The sequence below is a fragment of the Eulemur rufifrons genome, chromosome 10 (assembly GCF_041146395.1).
Source record: "Eulemur rufifrons isolate Redbay chromosome 10, OSU_ERuf_1, whole genome shotgun sequence".
Classification (NCBI taxonomy): Eukaryota; Metazoa; Chordata; class Mammalia; order Primates; family Lemuridae; genus Eulemur; species Eulemur rufifrons.
In genome coordinates, this window is record NC_090992.1 from 31,054,566 (window position 1) to 31,076,308 (window position 21,743).

The window sequence follows — 21,743 nt, forward strand, 5'->3', positions numbered from 1 at the left end:
ATCCTGGTTGGGGAGGCGAAGTGGGGGACACAGAAAAGAAGACGTGTAGCCCCTGAGCTCAGCGGGGCAGGGCAGACAGACTTGTAAATACACAGGAAGAGACAATACAATGTAACCGTGTTGTTTTAATGGTCTGTAACAATTTTGTTTCCCAGGAGGCTAGGGTGGGTCTTTGGAACAATGAAAGTGAAAAGTTAACTGAAAACAAACTGTTGCCTACTTTAGGCTGCGACATCAATTCCCAGCAGGGCCGTCCTTAGGGCAGGAAGAGTAGGTCCTGTCCCAAGGCCATTCAGGTCGCCCCCTCTTTCTCTGCCTGGAGACCTCCTATTCAGCCTTCAAGGTCCCACTTCCGTAGCACTTCCTCTGGGAAAGCTTCCTGCTCCTGCGAGAGGTCAGTATGGCCCCAGTCGCCGCTCTACTGGTTCCCTGGGAATATAGTGGGATTTGTCAAGGACAGTCCAAATTTCATGTCATTTGCTTCTTTAAAAAAATAAAAGGTGATTCAATGAATGTGTAACTACATGTGATTTCATGTTTGGACTTCAGTGGAGGCAGAAAATAGCCTCTGTCAGACCATGTGACCTAATTTGTGGTTTGGAGAACATGTCCACCATAATTATAGCATTGACCACATGGTGTAACAGTTTCCTCTCTCTCTCTCTCTCTCTCTCTCTCTCACACACACACACACACACACACACACTGAACTCTTCAAGGATAAGGACTATTTGCTTCCTGGCAGACCTTGATATCTGTTAAACAAATGAGGGAGAAAACCTGTAAAATGGGCAGGTTTCCCACGCCTGAGATGAACAATGGATATAAGATGTTCTGGAAACCAAAGACTGTCTGAGACAGGGGAAGGAGGCAATTAACAGCAATTATTACTCTGCTGCATGCCACCTGCTCTCTTCTGGTTGTTACTCAGCTCCCAGAGAGCATGCAGCTCAGAGAGGTGAAGCAATTTCCCTAAGGTCACACAGACAGGAGGCAAAAGAGGTTTCAAATCCAGGTCCACCCAACCAAAAGACTAAGTTCTTCTGGCCACCCTACCTCCTGGTGCCCTAGGGCCACCACTGCCCACCCCCAACCAGCCAATACCACCTGGGCTCTGTGCCTCTTTTCCTCACTTCCATGGGCTTCCCTCCCACCCTTTTCTTCTACACACCACTTTCACCAATGCTGCTGCTGTTTGAGGAACATTTCCAGCTGGTTCCCAAAGCAGTCTCATCTTGAGGACCAAGCTTTCTGTTTCAGACAGAGCCTAAGGATGCATGTTATGGCCAGACTGTCCCTCTCTCCCAGGGTTAACTAGCAAAATCCTCTCACAGGTAGTTCTTTTTCTGGATCTTTTGTTTGTTTGTCTGTTTGTTTAGAGACAAGATCTCACTCTGTCACCTGGGCTAGAGTACAGTGGCACGATCATAGCCCACAACATCCTCAAACTCCTGGGCTCAAGCAATCCTCCTGCCTCAGCCTCCCGAGTAGCTGGGACTACAGGCACAGGCCACCTAAATTGCTCAGCTAAATTTTTTTAATTTTTAATTTTTTGTAGAGATGGGGGTCCCACTCTCTTGCCCAGACTGGTCTTGAACTCCTGGATCCTCCCACCTCAGCCTCCCAAAGTGCTGGGATTACAAGCATGAGCCACCTCACCCAGCCACTTTTTCTGGTTTTTAGAAAGCATTTTCCCATTCTGTACACCAATTCCTGTGGCCCCACAGTGGCTCTGAGAGATAGATACAGTGGAGATTTTTTTCACTCCCATTTTACATGAGAGTAAATGAAGGTTTGGCCAACATGCAGGAGATCCTCTCAGCCTGCGAAAGAGCTAAGCTGCAGCTAAACTGGGATCTTCAGTCCCCAGAGGTTTTAAACTTGACTAAGAGAACTGGGATGGAGGGTGAAAAAGATCTGCAAAACCCTCACACTGGAAAGATAATGGTTTCTGCAAACAAATGTAAATTGGTTAATTTCCCCCTTACCCTCTTCATTGAAGTGACAAAAGAAAAACACTCCCAAGCACAAGTGGTCCTTAAATGACCCTTATCAGCAGTAGGCTCAAAGTCCCCTGAGGGTAAGGCCAGGTGGACGCGGAGGGCCCAGTCCAGGCCTGGGCAGCAGAGTGCTTGGCTCAGTGTGGTCAGGGCAGGCGGGAGGTACAAGGGCCATCCCAGAATGCTCTTTCCCACGCTGTTCCTCGTCCACTCCTCCACCATCTGACTTCCTCATTCTACCATCTGACTCCCTCATTCTGCCAGTCTCTTCACTTTAGAGCTAACACTGCTAACATCACTCAAATCAAAAGATTAGATTAACCAAAAAAGCAGGCAGGATTCCTCCACATCAATCCCATCTGTCATTCTCGCTCCTCCTCATCACTGCTGCAGAGTAGGGGTGGGGCAGGCAGCACGAAAAGAAACCGAGGCTGAGAAGTTAAGTGGCTGGCTCAGGGGCCTGGTGCCTCCACAGAAGAATCTGGAAAGGCTCCCACTGAACGAAGCAAGAAGGGATGGTGGAGGTCACCTGGTCTGGACGTTGCCATCCAGTTCTCCCTGGTCCCCACGGCTGCATACACACACACTCCCCACCCATAGTGTTTGTCTGCAGTATTCTCCTGGCCCCTGTTGGCATCTGGGTTTGGTCAAGGCCAGACACCATTCCTGGGTCCTCGTAGATGTACCAGCACGGGAGTGGGGCAGTGCTGACCCCACGGGAAGTCGGCTCTGGGACTGGCATGGCGGCCAGCCCCTGTCTGGGCCTCTCTGCTCCAACAGGCATGGACATGATCATCATTCCAAGGCCCTCTCTTCACTCCGACCTGTCTGGGCCGGGTCTGTGCTGAGACAGAGCTGGGCTGGGGGCAGGAAGAGTGAGGGAAATGGCAGGGACACCCCCTGTACACACGAAGCCCACAGTCACACTCACACTTAGACTCTGCACGAACCACACACACCCCCACCAACATCCCCACAACCCCCCTCCATCCAGCGCTGGACTCTGGGTCAGACTGTCTTGTATTGGAATCCAGGGTCAGCCCTTGCTGTCATTTAACGTGGCTTCAATTGTTTATTTGTAGAATGAAGATAACAGCACTTAGCTCATAGGGTTGCTGAGAGGATTAAATGAGATACTAGGAAACGGCCTGGCTGAGCAGCATGCCTGGCCTAGCTGTAGCTGCTGTTGCTTTTACCCACGCTCCCTGCCCTCACCGCTTCACAACACCAGCACCCGCTTTCCTGCAGCTCCACTCTTATCTCCTCCAGGAAGCCTTCCTGACCTCTAGTCTCCCTCCTCTGTGCAGAGGCCTCTGAGTGAGTCATTGCCACTCAGTGCTGCCTTGGAATTCCTGACTCTGTAGGTGAGAAAGCCTCTTCCTTCTTCCTCTCCAGAGTCTCTTAGAATTGAAAAAAAGTGTTTTTCAGGCAGACTTAGGGCTCCTTAAATCAATCTCCTGATTCCTGTGCCACTTCTCACCCCAGCACCTGTAGACACTCACCGCACCTCTGCCCCGACCTGGGAACAGGCAGGGCCTAGAAACCAGGAGGTGCAGGCCAGACACCCGGATGGGGAGACAAGATAATCTATCAGTAAAACTGGCAGAGGCTGGAAGGACCCCTGCTCCACGGCTGGGGTCCCAGGAACAGTTCTGCTCAGGGATGGGGAAGCAGAGAGGGTTGTCAGGAGTTGAAGGTCCCAGTGGGGTCCCTGAAGCCCACTTGTAGGGACCAGTGTCAAGGTAGGCCCTGCAGCCTGTAGGAGAGTTGCTGGGAGAGGAAGGGGCAGGATCCAGACTCCCGTCCCCCTGGGCAGGAGAGTGCAGACCTGCCCTGGGAGGCCCTGGGAGGTGCTGAGGGACCCCATCGTGGGAGCGGAAGAAGCTGCTGCGGGAAGCAGGTCCCACGCAACATCGGGACACCCTCACTAACCATTGAAAAAGCCTAGTGGCCTTGTCGGGGGTGAGTGCTCCACTTGGCAAAAGGCAGAGGCTGGGTCAGCGCTGGTCAGGGTGGGCCAGAAGGATCCCTGCTTTGGATGGGAGATGGATCAGGACTCTTGTCAAACAAATTCTTTCAGGCTCTGGGAGTTAGTGTCTAAAATTCAAAGTCATTCAATCCTGGGTTTCAGCACCAAAATAATAATAATAATAAATAAAAATAAAAAAGTAAAATTCAAAGTCAGTGATCTAAAGATCTGGAAATCTGGTTCTAAAATTTTGTCACTTTAAATTTCTGAAATGTGATAATTTCATGATCCTGAGATTTTAAAATATGATTCTGAGGTTCTAGAACTGCTCTGTCCATTAGAAATACAACGTGAGCCACATAGGAGCTTTTACATTTTCCAGTAGCCACATTTTAAAAAGTAAAAAGAAGCGGGTGAAATTATTTTTAGAAATATATTTAACTCAGGCCGGGCGCGGTGGCTCACGCCTGTAATCCTAGCACTCTGGGAGGCCGAGGCGGGTGGATTGCTCAAGGTCAGGAGTTCGAGACCAGCCTGAGCGAGACCCCGTCTCTACTAAAAATAGAAAGACATTATATGGACACCTAAAAATCTATATAGAAAAAATTAGCCGGGCATAGTGGCGCATGCCTGTAGTCCCAGCTACTCGGGAGGCTGAGGCAGTAGGATCGCTTAAGCCCAGGAGTTTGAGGTTGCTGTGAGCTAACCTGAGGCCACGGCACTCACTCTAGCCTGGGCAACAAAGTGAGACTCTGTCTCAACAAAAAAAAAAAAAAAAAAAAAAAAAAAAAAAAAAAAAAAAAAAAAAAAAAAAAAAAAAAAAAAGAAATATATTTAACTCAACGTACCCAACACGTTATCATTTGACATGTAATTATATAAAGAAATCATGAATTAAATGGTTTAAATTATTTCTTTTGTACCAAATCTTCAACATCCACGATATACTGTATATCTGCAGCACATCTCAGCTCAAACTGATCACACGCTAAGTGCTCCACAGCCACACGTGACTAGTGGCCAGTGTGGGGCACCACAATTCACAAACCTAAAATCCTAAAATTCCAGGATGCTGTGCCCCTGAGATGCTAGAATTCTGCAGCACTCTGAGGTTCTAGAATACTACAACTGTGATTCCACCAGGTTCAAATGTTTCGCGAGCCCCAGGTCTGCGTTAGGGGAAGGCTTCTCCCCACATATCTTTTGTGTGGAAAGAGTCGGATCCCTGCAGAGCCTGTGGGGCGGACAGAGCAAAGAGCCCTCCCTCGGCTGCCCCACCATCTGGCCCCTCCACGTGGAGCCACCTCTCCGCCATTCCTCCAGCACGGCTTCTCTCTGTCCACATGTCCATGTGCTCTAGCCTGGAAGTGAGACCCCTGGCCTCCAGTCCTCCTGGGGAGGGGGCGTGCCCCTGCCTCCTCCCCTTGGTTTCTGTCCACTCCGGAGAGCATCTGGGGCCGCAGCAGCAGATGCAGCTGGGGAGCGAAAACCCCAGAATGAATCCCCAGAGGGTGGGGCTGGTCTCCGTGTGCTCAAGGCTGGAGCCCGGGGGCCTGGGGAGGGCAAAATCGGAGGCCATGGCCTGGGGCTTGGAGAGCCAGAAGGGCTCTCTGAGGGCATGTGACAGATGCCTCTTACAGTGCAGTTGGGGAAACTGAGGCCCCAGGACAGAAGGGGTTTTCCAAGCTATGCACGAGGTGAGTGTTGTGCTCTGCCAGGAGGAACACCTCCCGGCTTCCTACCCCAAACTCCCTCTTCCACCCCCACCTGTGGGGCAAACCAAGGGCAAACCAAGGGCAAACCCGGCAAGGCAGGATGTCAGGGAGGCTGGGGGGAGGCCCCCGTTGGTGGTGTTATATCCAGGTGGATGACTTCCTGGCTTTGGGAGGTGACTTAGTCCATTTGGGCTGCTATACTGAAATACCATAGACTGGGTACTTCAGAAACAACAGAAATCTGTTTCTCATGGTTCTGAAGGCTGGGAAGTTCAAGATCAAGGCCCTGGCAGGTTCGGTGTCTGGTGAGCACCAGCTTCCTGGTTCACGGATGGCACAGTGTTGTCACATGGTAGAAGGGGCGAACGAGTTCCTTTGGGTCTCTTTTATAAGGGCACTGATCCCATGCATGAGGGCTCTGCCCTCCTGACCTAATCCCCTCAAAGTCCCCAACTCCTGATACCATCACCTTGGGGGTTAGGATTTCAACATATGGGTTTGCAGGGGGACACAAACATTCAGACCATAGCAGCATGCTCATGCCAGGCCCAGAAGCCTCCTGGCTGGAACCTTGGCCAGGAACTTCCTTGCCCAGAACCACAGTCCTGCAGGGGTCTGAGGAAATGGGCTTGGGCCCAGACAGCAGCATGGGTGAGGCCTGAAGCTGCAGCTGGGTGGTGAGGGTCTCAGTCACAGCAATCAGCCTCTGCACCTGCTCCATCATCCAGCTCTGGACTCCATTTCAAAGTTCTTTTGTGGCCACAGTCCCATTTTATTTTATTTTATTTATTTTTTTTTTTTTTTTGAGACAGAGTCTCACTTTGTTGCCCAGGCTAGAGTGAGTGCCGTGGCGTCAGCTCACAGCAACCTCAAACTCCTGAGCTCAAGGGATCCTTCTGTCTCAGCCTCCCGAGTAGTTGGGACTACAGGCATGCACCACCATGCCCGGCTAATTTTTTCTATATATATTTTTTTAGCTGTCCATATAATTTCTTTCTATTTTTAGTAGAGATGGGGTCTCGCTCTTGCTCAGGCTGGTCTCGAACTCCTGAGCTCAAACGATCCGCCCACCTCGGCCTCCCAGAGTGCTAGGATTACAGGCATGAGCCACCGCGCCCGGCCCCACAGTCCCATTTTATTCTCAAGAGCCCCAGAGGAAAAGCGAGGGGTGTGGGGGGGCGGGGGGGAGGTGCGGCTGCCATCAGCTGATAACTCCCAACCCAGACACAGAGCAGAGAGCCACTGCTGGAACTTTGTCACTGCTCCCCTTCTTTATAGGTGGGGACGCTGATGCCCAGAGAGGGGCTGTGACTCATCTCAGGCCACAGAGCCAGGGGGAGGCTGCGTCCAGGCCCTGGGGAGTCACTGGCTCAGCACCCACTGAGCAAGCCCCCTCCCTGCTCTGCTCCTGGGGGCCCAGACACTTTGCAGCCGAGGAGACAAATGTCAGGAGTCACCCCAGCCACTTTTTCCATGGGCTGCTTCCAGACCGGGCTTCCCCTGTGAGCAAAGCCCCGAGGTTGTTCCGAGTGGTCAGGAGGATCGGGGAGGAAGTGACAAAGATCCTGCTACAGAGGGTGACAGAAAACAGCTGGCCTTTGGCCTCCAGGGAGCTGGCTCTGCCAAAGCAGGTGGGTTGGTGGGCTGGGAGGGAGCGCTAGGAGCACAGCAGGAAGGGAAGCCTGGAACCTAGATTTGAAAAAGCACATATTTTGGAGTGAAGCGGCTTGGATTCAAGTGCCCAGAGCTGCTACTCTGTAGCCGTGTGATCTCGTGTCCATGGCTTCACGGGGGCTCCCTCCTCTGCTAACTGAGTAACGCCCATTTCCAGACTAGTGAGAATCTGAGTGTATATAAGCTGAGCCCGTAGTTGCTAAATAAATGTTAGTTCTCACTCAGATGCCGCTCTGGGCACCAATCGGGTCCTAGGGCCTCCTATCTGCCACCTTTTGCTGCCATAAACATACCCCATAAATATTTATTGAATAAACAAATGAATGAATGAAAACTGCCAGCCCAAAATAAAGCAAAATATAGGGAAGGCTTTGAACTAGTCTATCAGGAGATCTGACAGATTGTCACAACTTGCTGGGTGGCCTTTTAAAAAAGAATATAATAATAACTAACCTTTCTAAAGCACTCACTACGCACCAGGCTTTGTTGAGAACTTCAGAGCACTCCGTTCTCCCAGCAGCACTATGGGAAGGTGTGACTATTATCTCTGTGCTCCAGGTGAGGAAACTGAGGCATGGAGAGGCACACAGCCCCGAGATCACACCGCTGCTTTGCAGCACAGCCTGGACTTGGACCCAAGCAGCCTGACTCCAGACCTCGTGCTCCTCGCTCTGGGGTGGCTCTGAGCCCCTTTTAGCTGCTCCTCCCTGTTTCTTGGGCAAGACTCCCCTGGGGGACGAGGCCTCCTTCCCGGGCTGGTGCTGCTAGGGCTTCCCATGAGTTTTGGAGGCTCCTGCAAATCAGCCTTCTGGGTACACGTGGGAGATGAAGTCTCTGCCCAGCCTGAGACTGCTGCCCAGGCCCTTTGTCAGACACTAATTCTCTGCAGCTTTCTGGCTGCTTCCTGCCGCAGAGCGAGGCAGGAAGCAAAGCCACCAGGGGATTTTGGCTCCAGCTCCTTTGTCTTCCCTCAGCTCAGCCTCCCCCTCCCAACCCCAACTTCTGGACCTTCCTTTTTCTTTGTTTTTGTTTTTTAAGACAAAGGCTTGCTGTGTTGCCCCAGATAGAGTGCAGTGGCATCATCACAGCTCACTGCGACCTCCAACTCCTGGGCTCAAGCGATCCTCCTGCCTCAGCCTCCTGAGTAGCTGGGACTACAGGCGTACACCACTACACCTGGCTAATTTTTCTATTTTTGTAGAGATGGGGTCTCACCCATGCTCAGGCTGGTCTTGAACTCCCAGCCTCAAGCAATCCTCTCGCCTCGGCCTCCCAGATTGCTAGGATTACAGGCGTGAGCCACTGCGCCCAACTTGAACCTTCCTCTTTCTTGCCCAACCACGGGCCTGGAACCTAAGGTTCACTCCCAGGCAGACTTTCCGGCATGAAGGCAGCAACTCAGGGCTGAGAATCCAGGAACTGCCAAGAACTGAAGGGGGCTTTTCTTCTGGGTGGGCAGATTTGGAGAAAGCCTCCCCAAGATGGGGGAGATGGGGTCAGGAGTGTGCAAGGAACTCACCTGCGCACATCAGTTTACAAAGGTGCTCCTGTTGGATGGCCCTGACCATCCTGGTTAGAGTTATCTTCCCAATTTAACAGAAACTGAGGCCCAGGAGGATTAAGTGACTTGTTCATGATTACGCAGACATTTAGGGGCAGAAGCAAATGTTTACCCAAGTCTCCAGAGATTGTATGATAATAATAACATTATTATTATTGTTGCAAATATTTCCCAAGCTCTGACTCTGCCAAGAGTTTCTTCTTATTACCTTGTTTAATCCTCTCAACAGTTCTAAGAAGTAGTGATGCCCATTTTACGGATAAGGAAACTGAGGCTCAGAGAAGCAAATCAACAGCGTAAAGTCTACTTAGTCGCATCCACTAATCAGAGTGTCAAAGCCCCCTTTGCATTCCAGTCTGCCTGGTTCTAAAATCTCAGGACTCACAGGCAAGACAGGGCCACCTCCATCCAAAGTGGAGGAGTCACCCTGTTTCCCAAAGCCGGGCCTGGGCCAAGCCTGGCCTCACCCACCTGTTCATGGTGCCACTTCAGGTCTGGTGCACACAGCACGGCCCTGCAGGCAGCAGGCACGGCAGGATGCAGGGGCCGCCCTAGGGCCATCTGTGTGTGAGTCCTCGGTCTAGGCTAATGTGGCCCTCTGACAGCCTGATAGATGAGCTCCACATGTGCACACACAGCTTCATTCATTCATTCATCTACCAAACACCAGCCAAGGGGCCCTCCTGTTTCTACACCCAGACACCCACTCCCCAACCTGGGCCAGCTACATAATTGGCAGGGCCCAGTGCAAAATCAAAATGCAAAAGCCCTTGTTTAAAAATCATTACAAATTTCAGGACAGCAACTGCAGAGCATTTAACCAAGCACGGGGCGCTGTGTGGCTGCGGAGGCTGTGTGCCCACGGCACCAGCCCTGTCCCCAGCTATCTCGCTCCTGCTCCCTCGGGTCCTCCCGCGGCAGCTTTACCCTCCTTTCCCGTCCTCATGCGTGCTAAGTAGGGGCTTTTGCAAAGGCTGTTCTTCCTATCAGGGACCTGTTCCCAATCTTCCCTCATAACTGGGTCCTTCTCACCTTTCAGGCCTCTGCCCAAATGTCGCCGCCACGGTCACTCAGTCTGAAGCAGCCACCCAGGTATCTCTCCATCATATCTGCTATTTATTCCTTTCTAGCGTACCTATTTGTCAGTTTACTGTTAACTGTCCATCTTCCCTGCCAGAACATCGACTTGCAAGGGAAGGGCCAGTGTCTGTCCTGTTCAGCACTGAATCCTCTGCACCCAGCGCAGTGTTAGGCACACAGTATGTGTGCAAGAACTATTTGTAAAACAGTGAATGAATGAAGGGACACAGACACCCTAACACACACCTTCTCCCAGCCTTATGTCTCCTCCCACTCTTCCTCTGCAACCCAGACAAGCACAGTGTGTTCCCTGAATGTCCCAGTGCCAGAGACACCCCGGTACAGACAGCTGTGGAAACCAAGAGAGCGAGGCCGACCCGCAGGCCTTGACACAAGGACAGACGGAAGTGGCAAGGCTAGAGAAAAAGAGAAAAAGAAAGAGGAGGGGAGGAGCAAAAGAGGAAAGAAAATGGAGCCCACAGGAAGGGGAGAGGAGTTAGACAAAGAGGGGAGACCTTGTTGAGCGTGGTGATAATCCCATTTCTTCTCTTTATTAGCGAAACTAATAATTACAATTAATACCTGGCCCCTCCCTGGCCCTTTCATCCAGGTTGGTGGGGAGGTTTTGAAGATGAAAGTCTGGGGGGCCTCTCAGATGCAGGTTCCAGGGATCCCCAACCACTAATTAAGCTTGGCAGCCCCCTCCGATCCCCCTCACCCCCCCAGAGGTGCCTTGCCACCTGACTCAAAGCCTTTCCAGGTGGGAAAGTGGCAGGGAGCTGCTCCCTGGGCTGGGCCCTCTCCCAGAGAGATGCTGAGTAGCTGCAGTTGCTGGGGTGGAGCTGTCAGGCGAGATAGTCATGGGGAAGGTGCCAGAAAGAGGAACCTCACACCAGGTGGCTGAAACTCAGGAGCTCTGCCCCCAGCTGAAATTACAGCCCCATCCCCCAGGCGGCCCCCACCCCCACCCCACCCCAGGGTCTGTGTCTCTCGGTCCTGCCAGATGGTGGTGGGGGAAGGGTGTCCCTGGGAAAGGAGATCTAACCAGACAAAGAGACAGAGTCAGCACCGCCAGCTCCTCCAAAGGGCCCCAGGGGCACCTGAGTCTTGGTCTCCGGCATCCTCAGGGTTCATTTTGTTCCACCAGACTGGGCACGGTGGCTCGAACCTGTAATCGTAGCACTCTAAGAGGACAAGGATGGGAGGATTGCTTGAGGTTAGGAGTTCGAAACTAACCTGATCAAGAGAGAGACTCCATCTCTATAAAAAAAGAAGAATAAAAAAAGAATAATAAACATTTTGTTCCACCTTCTCTCAGTGTAGCCTCCTCTCCCTAAGCTGCCATGACCGGCATCAGCCAGCCTTCCCCCTCACGCCGCACTCATGGGGGCTTCACTGCTTACTGTTGTAGACCTGCCCAGACTGTGGGCTGTTTGAAGCGATCTCATCTGATCCCTTGATATTAAATACAACCTAGAAGCTCCTGAAGTTGCATCTGTGGCCCCCATCTTTCCAGTGAGCTCCAACTGCCCGCCCCATTGTTCTACTGGGACATCACACAGATGGTTCCCAAAACAGCAGGGCGTGAGCTAGAGTCCCACCCTCCACCCGAGCCGTGACCTACCCCAGGCCTCCCTGCCTTGGTCCACCCATTGCTTATGCTTAGAACCTGGGATCATCCTCACACCTGTATCCAATTCATCTGAAAACACCATAGACTCTACTTCTCATGTATCTCTCAGATCAGGATGTTGTTGTCCATCTTCATAGAAGCTGTCCGTCGTGGTCTGAGCCCCCATCACCTCGCTCCTGCCCTCCTGGACGACCTCACTGCCTTCCCTCCTCCTGGTCCCAGCCCCAGCTCCTGGCAATTCCTCAGGCTCTTCCCCATGGCAGCTTGCGCACCAGATGTCCCCTCTGTCCCAAACGCTGTGTCTCCAGCTCGCCTGGCGGCTGCACCTTCTCACCCTTCAGATCTCAGCTTCTCTCTTCCTCAGAGTCCTGTGCCTGCCTGCCCTGCCCCCCCAAGAGAGTGAGCCCACCCCTGTAGCCTTCTTGGGTCTGTCTGTTTCTGTCACCTGTATAACATCTGGCTGTCTCCTCCATTAGATTGCCCCTTCCATGGGGAGAGAGACCCATCTATGTTATCCATCGCTCTATCGCTCACCAGTGCCTGGCACATAGTAGGTGCTCAATAAATGTGCTGAAGGAAGAAATGACTCACGATCCATATCTTAGTACTGCCACTCCACGGGGGCCTGTTCTTCCCTTTGGAGGACTCAGCAGCCTTCTGCAAGCCCGCCTGCGGCGTGGAAAAGCGCACAGAGGCCTGGATGCAGTCTTTGCCCACCTACCCCATTCTGAACCAGGAGAGTGACCTCGGGCACGACCCTGACCTCCTGCTTTTTAGCTTTCCACTCTGTAAAATAGGATAATAAACTGGGCTCCAGGAGTGTGATGAGACACAAAAGGAGAGTGTGTACACCAAGGCCCTCCTCACATCAGCTGCGACCTAGGTGGGATGAGGGGCACATTTACACACACACACACACACACACACACACACACACACAAAACTTCTGGGCTCAGAAACTAAAGCATCATCCGCCCCCCATCCCCGCCCCAGCCAAGGCCCCGGGCAGCACGGAGATCGGGCGCCATCTAGCGGGCACTGCGGCAAAGCAGGACTCTGCCCTGCAGTTCCCTTCGCCGTGGGTGGGGCCGCTCCCCAGGCCCCCCGACCTTCCTCCCAGGGTAGAGCTTTGTCTAGGATCAAACAAAGGGGCTGCCTCCGGTGGGTGGCGGGACGGAGGCCTTCCCTACCGCCCCGAGGCCCATCCGCTGATCTTAGATCTCACCTGCCACCACTCCCTCCCGTCAGCCACAGGGAACTTCTCCCAAATGCCCCAATGAGCCAAGTTTCCTTTTCACTCAAGACCTTCCCACAGGCTGTTGTGTTAACCTGAGAATTCTCCCCACCTGGCCTGTGTTTAAATGGCACCTGGGAGGCCGAGGCAGTACGATTGCTTGAGCTCAGGAGTTCGAGACCAGCCTGAGCAAGAACGAGACCCCCCCCCCCCCCAGTCTCTGCTAAAAATAGAATGAAATTAGCCGAAAAACTAAAAATAGAAAAAATTAGCCGAGCATGGTGGTGCGTGCCGGTAGTCTCAGCTACCCTGGAGGCTGAGGCAGGAGGATCGCTTGAGCTCAAGAGTTTAAGGTTGCTGTGAGCCAGGCTGATACCATGGCACTCTAGCCCAAGCAAGAGAGTGAGACTGTGCCTCAAAAAAAAAAAAAAAAAAAAAAAAAAAAAAAAGACAACTCTTTCCTGTATGTAGCAGTGGATAAGACTGTTATTCCTTTCTTCTTCTTCTTCTCCTTTCTACATGTTTCTGTTTTATGGGTTTTCTTTTTTTTTTTTTTTTTTTTTTGAGACAGAGTGTCACTTTGTTGCCCTGGCTAGAGTGAGTGCCGTGGCGTCAGCCTAGCTCACAGCAACCTCAAACTCCTGGGCTTAAGCAATCCTCCTGCCTCAGCCTCCCGAGTAGCTGGGACTACAGGCATGCGCCACCATGCCCGGCTAATTTTTTCTATATATATTTTGGTTGTCCAGATCATTTCTTTCTATTTTTAGTAGAGACGGGGTCTCGCTCTTGCTCAGGCTGGTCTCAAACTCCTGACCTTGAGCGATCCACCCCCCCCCTTGGCCTCCCAGAGTGCTAGGATTACAGGCGTGAGCCACCTCGCCCGGCCTGTTTTATGGGTTTTCTGTGATTAATTTCTTTTATAAAGGGGAAAGAGAGCACTACATTTTTTTGTTGTTATTTTGGTGGTTTTTTTTTTTTTTTTTTTTTTTTTTTGAGACAGAGTCTCACTCTGTTGCCCTGGCTAGAGTGCCGTGGCATCAGCCTGGCTCACAGCAACCTCAAACTCCTGGGCTTAAGCAATCCTTCTGCCACAGCCTCCCAAGTAGCTGGGACTACAGGCATGTGCCACCATGCCCAGCTAATTTTTTCTATATATTTTTAGTTGTCTAGCTAATTTCTTTCCATTTTTAGTACAGACAGGGTCTCGCTCTTGCTCAGGCTGGTCTCGAACTCCTGACCTCAAGCGATCCTCCCGCCTCGGCCTCCAGAGTGCTAGGATTACAGGCGTGAGTGCCAAGGGCACTACCTTTTTAAAAAGAAGTTCTTCCCTAAAAGGACCTGCAGCCATTCAGAGTGGTGTCAATTCCAGTACACAAAGAGCTATATGCTATTTTGCATAATCATTCATTTTGTTCAAAAAATTTATATGTATGCTATGTATATTTTTCATCATATAGGTTTTACATACATATATATGTGTGCATATATGGGCACACATGTCTTTGTGTATCTGTAATGTACCTATTGTTTGCCAGGCTCCGCTAGGTACACTTCTTGGCCCTTCCCCGTATCTCCATTTGCATATTCTTCCAATCCTTCAAGGTCCTTCAGTATGGTTATTAGAGGGATATATGGAAGTAGCTGTTAAACATATGGGTATTGAAGTTAGAATTCCAAACTGGCCACAAATGTGTGATCTCAGTTAACATCCCTTATCCGTAAAAGGGAAATCAAAATAGTATCTGTTTGATAACGTTGTGAAAATTAAATGAAGTGATGCATGTAAATTGCTTAACCCAGGCTGGTATATAAATAATATATTCTTTTTTTTTTTTTTTTTTTTTTTTTTTTTTTTTTGAGACAGAGTCTCACTCTGTTGCCCAGGCTAGCGTGAGTGCCGTGGCGTCAGCCTAGCTCACAGCAACCTCAAACTCCTGAGCTCAAGCGATCCTCCTGTCTCAGCCTCCCGAGTAGCTGGGACTACAGGCATGCGCCACCATGCCCGGCTAATTTTTTCTATATATATTTTTAGCTGTCCATATAATTTCTTTCTATTTTTAGTAGAGATGGGGTCTCGCTCTGGCTCAGGCTGGTCTCGAACTCCTGAGCTCAAACGATCCGCCCACCTCGGCCTCCCAGAGTGCTAGGATTACAGGCGTGAGCCACCGCGCCCGGCCTAAATAATATATTCTTATTTTGCCCAGTACATAGTAGGCAAAAGTATGTAATTACGATGGGTTTTTCTTTTCTTTTTCTTTTTTTTAAAGACCGTGTGTGTTGGGGGGCGGGGAGGTCTCTTTATGTTGTCCAGACCGGACTCGAACTGCTGGCTCACGGGGTCCTCCCACCTCAGCTTCGCCAGCAGGCTCAAGCCACCCGCCCAGCTTTGATCACATAGGTTTTGTTGTTGTTATTCCCCTCCGCAACACAAGGTGCGCTGCCGCTCCCAGGCTGCCAGACCCAGAGTCAGAATGCCGGAAGTCCGTCTAGCCGCGGCCACCGCCATCTTGGAACACAGGCGCGCCTCACCCCGCTGGTGTAGCAGCTTTGTACACTCGCGTAGCAAGATCGGCTCGCAGCGACACCGGCCCCCTGTCTCCTTTCACTCTGCCTTAAATAAACTGTCTTTCGCAAGGGCGAGTCTTAATCTCTTTGGAAGCAATAAAGGCGGCCTCTTCCGGGAGCCGGCCTCGCCCGCTGACCTCAGAGGTACACTTCCGGGACACGGAAGTGACCCGTCGCTCCGCCCCCTCCAACGCTCTCTTTCCGGTGCGGAGTCTGGAGACGACACGCAGGTAAGAGGCTGCGGTGCGGACAATCGGGTGGCATCCTTCGGCATAGGGGGCCCAGTGAGGCTGCGGGCGCGGGACTGGGGTCTTTCCGCCGAAACGGAGCCAGGTGCCGGCCGGGAGACGCGCGTCTGGTCCACGGCTCCTGGCCTACCCCGGGTCAAGTTCGCGCCGGGTCTCGGAAGGCCGCGATCTTGTGTCAGGGAAGAGCTTGTGAAGTGGGGGTGAGTGCGGGTCCAGCTCTTAAGGCCTCGGCCGCGCGCTGCAGCCACGGCCACGTTTGAGCGACCGCAAAGCGTGGTTGGGCAAGCGGGAACACCCTGGTCGACGTGGGCCCACCCCCCAACCTCGCTAGCTTCGTTCTGGATGAGCGCAGGCCCGCACCTGAAATTGACTTGTTTTCTTCTTAGCAAAATAGGAACGACAGTAACACCAGTGTCATGAAGTTGTAGTTATGATCCAAGAAAGGAATGCAGGGAAAACTCTGACGCTGTTTTGGGTGCTTCTTAAAGCTGGATGATTCTTGACATCGCTGCATTGGGCGCGTTGCGCGTTCTGGGTTCTCAGGGCCCAGCAGCAGTGTTTGCTAAGCATTTGCCATGCGTTTGTGTATCCCCAGATGACCACTTTTCTTACCACTTTTGGGCGACGTTAGGATTGGGAAACTGCAAATGAACATTTAATGAACGGCCACCATGCCGAAACTTCTATTCATGCTTACGTAGTTGAGATCTACTGGATCCTTTCTAGGCTTCTCCAGGCAGTACTTTGGGCTTCTCTCCTGGGGCACCTTCCTTACGGTAGTTGGCCAATGGGTCACGCTCATTAGTCTAATTTGAGAGTAGGAACAGTTAACTTTGTACACCCCAGACCTACACTTCTAGTGCTTATTGTGATCACATACTCACTAAACGTTATGTAAGTAAGGACTGGAGAAATCTACAAACGCTTGAGACAGACTTTCAGGTCTGGGGTAGTTATTTGTGGAGTAGAGGCGTTCTTGGCACCAGGCAGAGTGTTGAACTGGGAGTTAAGGTGCTTTTTTAGCAAATTGTTGTGATGCCTGAGCCTCAGGAGGTTCAGAAGGCCTGGGGCGCTAGGCAGGCAGCAGCCCTCTGCTAGCCTCGCCCCCTTCTGTCGTTGTCTCCCTTGCTCAGGTCTCTTGACAGTGTGATTGCACTTACAGGCCATATCAGGTCATTAGAGCTCTTTGGTTTCGCAGACACATTAAATATCTTGGATGGGTCTTTTCCACTAGCCTTCCTTTTGGACATACTTTAGTGCCTTTAATATTTGATCCTAGTAAAAATTTAAGGGTTGGTTCTAAATAGTTGTGGAAGGATACCAGGAGATGACTTGCCACAGGATGAGAGAGAGCACTTGGGTTGGCTTTCGAAGGGATCAGGTGGAACGTGGAACACAGGAAATAGGAGATGAGGCTTGAGGGCTGTATTGATAAGGGACCCTGGAATTCTGAGTTGGGGTTGGTACAGAAGTCCAGTCAGGCGATGAGTTTTGGGGTTGTCCCCCCGCCTTTTCCTCAAATAAGGGTCTTCAGAACAGTATTCACCAATACATGGGTCTGTCTTGGGCTGCTTCTTGCCTTTTGGGGTATTGTCGTTCAGGGTTCTTTGGCCTCGCCTGTAAATGGTATCTGGGGCTGGGAAACGCAGCAGCACTCCTGGTATTGGAAGTGTTGTGTGGGGGCTGAGAGTCCCCTAACCTGGGTCTGATTTCTGCTCTGCAGCTGACTTGCTGTGTCACCCAGAACACATGATAAAAGCCTTTCAGCTTATCTGTTAGAAACAATAAGGCCCAGAGAGGGGAATCCCGTTTCCCCAGGTTTGCTCAGTTGATCTCAGAGGTCTCTAGAGACCTATGCCAGTATGGTGTCCGTATTTGGAGGCCCACGAGGTGAAAATTTAGGGATGCTTAATCATCTGCTGCTATAACCCTAAGCTTCTATCCTGTAGGTGTTGTGAGCGGTGCTTTTGGTAGTTTCTGGGGAAAGGTTACCGATCATGGTACCTTGCTTTTTAGCCCCCAGGAGACACCCCCAAGTGTAGGGAGAAATGAGTTTTAATGAGGCAGAGATGAGAGTGTATAGCATAGTCTTGGATGGAGGGAAACAGGAGCAAAACTTGGGGTTTCTTTTGCCTAGGGAAAAGCGTTCTGGGAACTTTTTGTCTGTTAACATTGAAGTTTTTTTCCCCTTCAGAAATGGCACCTCGAAAGGGGAAGGAAAAGAAGGAAGAACAGGTCATAAGCCTTGGACCTCAGGTGGCCGAAGGAGAGAATGTATTTGGTGTGTGCCACATCTTTGCGTCCTTCAATGACACCTTTGTTCATGTCACTGATCTTTCTGGCAAGTGAGTACACCTGGGCAGAGAGGCACAAGAGGCTGGGGGAAGAAATGACCCTGGGACTGGGTAGCAGTTTAGGGGGCTCTCTCTGAAGAATTACTGTGGTGTTCAGGTGAAAACACATGCATGCTCGTTTAGTCCACACATGTGATTTCCTAGGAGTTACAAGAGAGGAGACACATTCTGTCCTTAGAGTGTGGTAGCATATAAAATGTTAATAAGAAGTTTAGCAGTGCTGAGCCTCTCAACCCCATGAAGGCAGAGCCCGTGGTGGTCTTGTCTGGGATCAGTATTCATGTTCCAAGTCGACCATCCTCCATCGTCTGCCATGCCTGAGCTGTGGTGCTCCTCGCTCATTAGGACGTGATAAGCATTAAGTGAATCCTTGTTGGACGAGAAAGAAATGACCCAGCGCTTTTTGTCTGCCCCCAGGGAAACCATCTGCCGAGTGACCGGTGGGATGAAGGTGAAGGCCGACCGTGATGAATCCTCACCGTATGCTGCCATGCTGGCTGCCCAGGATGTGGCCCAGAGGTGCAAGGAGCTGGGCATCACTGCCCTGCACATCAAACTCCGGGCCACCGGAGGAAATAGGTACATCAGGCTGGCTGGGTGGTGATAAGACCACTGGGCTTGGGTGCCAGAGCACTTGGATTTTTTTGTTGTTGTTGTGACCTTGAACAAGATATTTTGGTCATATACATATTTAATAGTTGGCCCCTTTGTGCACCCCTCCCCCCGAAACTTTGTGTTTATTGAATATCCACTGCCTATCAGGTGCTGAGTTCTGTAGAGATGAGGTCTGGCTCTGTTGTCCTGGCTAGCTAACGTTTCTATTTTTTATGGAGACAGGGTCCCGCTCTTGTTCAGGCTGGTCTTGAACTCCTGACCTCAAGAAGTCCTCCCACTCAGCCTTCTATATGCTAGGATTACAGGCGTGAGCCTCTGCGCCCAGCCCCTAGTGTGGCACTTAGGCTTGTGGGACGTCAAACTTTAAACAACAGAGCAGTAGGGGAGGGGTGGGTATGTATGTGGTTTTCATTTGTGGCAGATGCCAGGAAGCAAAAGTAAGGAATTGGTGATAAAGTATAATTTAAATGAAAGTTTGAATGAAGAGTAAAAGTCCTTCCAGTGAAGGAGGGACAAGGAGAGAATATTCCAGCTAGAGTCATGGTGAACTTGGGCACCTGTGAAGGAAAGAGTGGCATAAAAAGTGATCAGAGAGGGGAAGGGGTGGAGTCTTGCTGGGTCTTGCAGGACAGGGTAAGGATGTGGACTTTAGCTGGGGGTGAGGGGGCATGAAAGCCAGAATAGCTGTCTGGCCCTTTACAGAAAGTTTGCAGATTTCCTGAACTCTAGAGGGTTGTGGGATCTTAACGCTCCCACTGACTTGGCCAATGGCTTTTCTCAAACCTTTGTTTCCTAGGACTAAGACCCCTGGACCTGGAGCCCAGTCAGCCCTCAGAGCCCTGGCCCGCTCTGGTATGAAGATCGGGCGGATTGGTAAGTCCCCTCCTCTCTCTAGCTAACACTTGGATTTATTTTGACACATCGGGCCCAGAAGGCATGCGATGTGCTCAGTGGATGTAGGGGCTGTTCTGGTGACTGTTTGCAGTTTGGTTTGTTAAAAGAGGTTGCAAGAGGCACCTTGTGACTTAGAATCTCTTCCTGAATATCTCTGTCACCTTGATATGAATGTCGGTCCATCTGCCATGGGACAGCCCAGTTTCATTTATGAACCTCTGCCGCACACTTCCTGGTACAGGGGTTGAGACAGGCTGGTGAAACTGATGGAAAATGAATTGTCCTTCCTTCCTAGTGTTTCTCGGGGGCATTGCTATTGGCCCTTTGTGTGTGCCGGTCTCCTGCATTGTGGGACATTCAGCACCCTTGGTTTCTGCCTGCTAAGTATCAGTAGGGTGTGCCAGTTGTGACAACCAAAAATGACTTGGGGGCGGCTAACAACTTCCATTAATACCCTCAAGTTTGTGATCTCCTGGCCCATTATAGCTCCTAGAAAGGAGGTATTAGCCCTTCCCCGCTGTTTGTGTGCAGTTAGTAGCAGTGTGTACTGATCCTTTGTGGTCTAAAGTTTTAGACTATTTTCACCCTCCTTTTACGTACTGAAAAGGAGTCAGTCGCGGTTGCCCTGTTGAGGAGGGTTAGGAGACAGGGTCTCACTCTGGTGCCCAGGCTGGAGTGCACCGGTGCAGTCATAGCTCACTGTATCCAGTGGGCTTTTCCGCTGGAGAAGTCAGTGTCAGAAACCTGGATTTGTCCTCTGCTTCTGTACTGTCTTAGAGCCTGTTTCCATTTCTAGAAAGGGAGTTAAGGACCACAGCAGGAAATTTGAGAAAACAGGGCAGCTCTGTGTTCATCTGTTATGTACTGAGGAGTCATTCGGGGAGCACAGGCTCCACTGCTGATGGGCTAGGCCATTGGCCTGGGGGTCCTTCCCATCCAGCTCCAGGCAATGATACTTTCTCTTCCTCCCCACAGAGGACGTCACTCCCATCCCCTCCGACAGCACCCGCAGGAAGGGGGGTCGCCGTGGTCGCCGACTGTGAACTGGACTACTCACGATATTTTCTGTTAATAAATTGCCTTCGTGTGAACTATTTCAACTCTAGTCTTTCCTCCTTCGCATAGGGCCACTTAGGGATATTTGATTCCTTCCTCCTGTCTAGGTTTGATCAGGGTGTGGGGCCGACTTGCGGTCACAGGTGCGGTGGTGAAGCAGCAAGCAGGGCACACTGCTTCAGAGGATGGAGGTGAGCTGTCAGGAGGGTTGTTTCAGCCCCTGACGGGCCAGAGTGAGCCTGTGTTCTGTGAACTGGCCTCCTCGCAGGAGAGCCGAGATGCTGGGCTGCAGTTGGGTCTTTTCCACACTGTTGTGGCATGCAGTTGCCTTGGTCATCTAAAGCAGACCAACACCTTGGGGACCTTGTTTTGGAAGTAGAGATGGTTCTAAAAATAGACCAATTTTCTTAAAGAGCCAGAGCAGAGTGGGAACAGTTGATCCAAGTGTAGCCTGAGCAGAAGAGGAGCCTTCCAGACCCGAGCCATATATAAACACACGTGGGTGTGTGTGCTCCCCCCACACCTTCTGTGCGGAATTGGGCGCTCACTCTACTGCATCTTTTTTCCACTTGGCACATCTTGAAGATTGTTCCACATCAGTACATAAAGTACATAAAGATTCACCCCACAAATACACACCAAGTCCTATTTTCATCAGCGATAAAGATAAAGTTCTTGCTTTCCGGAAGCTTGCATCCAGCTCCAAGGTCCCGGTGACACCAGATGGTACTGAGTGTTCTTCAAGGGATTGCCACGGGACCCTGTGCCTGCTGTGGTTGAGAGAGGCAGGACAGGGGCCGCTGGAGGAGTAGGATCAGCCAGGCCTTGTGGAGGGGAGAGAGTGCTGAGGGTCCTGGGCTGGAGAGGTGAAGGCGTGGAGAACACAGGGTGGGAGTAAGTTCTTGAGAAAAACACCAGTAAGGGGGAAGTTTAGGGATCCTGTTAGGGCAAAGCCGTGATGGCATGTTTCGGACAGAGGGAATAAACAAATGGAAAGGTCCCGGGAGAAGTGTGGGTTGCTGGGATGCACTGGTTACATGCTAGAGCCTGCTAGGCATTTCAGTCAGCTCACTGAATCTTCAACCTGTTGGAAAAGGTACTGTTACCTCCATAATGCAACTAAGAAATCCAGCACAGAAAGTAAC

At 51.2% G+C, this 21,743-nt stretch overlaps 1 protein-coding gene across 2 annotated transcripts; it reads left to right on the top strand.

Annotated features, from left to right (window-relative positions):
* Positions 1–15,606: 15,606 nt before the first annotated feature.
* RPS14 (ribosomal protein S14) lies at positions 15,607–20,633 on the top strand. Of its 2 annotated transcripts, none has more exons than XM_069484368.1 (5): positions 15,607–15,661; positions 17,874–18,024; positions 18,451–18,612; positions 19,445–19,521; positions 20,518–20,633. In XM_069484368.1, the coding sequence occupies exons 2-5, from the start codon at positions 17,876–17,878 to the stop codon at positions 20,583–20,585; spliced, it is 456 nt and encodes a 151-aa protein (XP_069340469.1). In that variant the 5' UTR covers positions 15,607–15,661; positions 17,874–17,875; the 3' UTR covers positions 20,586–20,633. The 2 variants fall into 2 exon arrangements, with proteins under 2 accessions (XP_069340469.1, XP_069340470.1); XM_069484369.1 differs by lacking the exon at positions 15,607–15,661 and adding an exon at positions 15,857–15,879.
* The last annotated feature ends 1,110 nt before the right edge of the window (positions 20,634–21,743 follow it).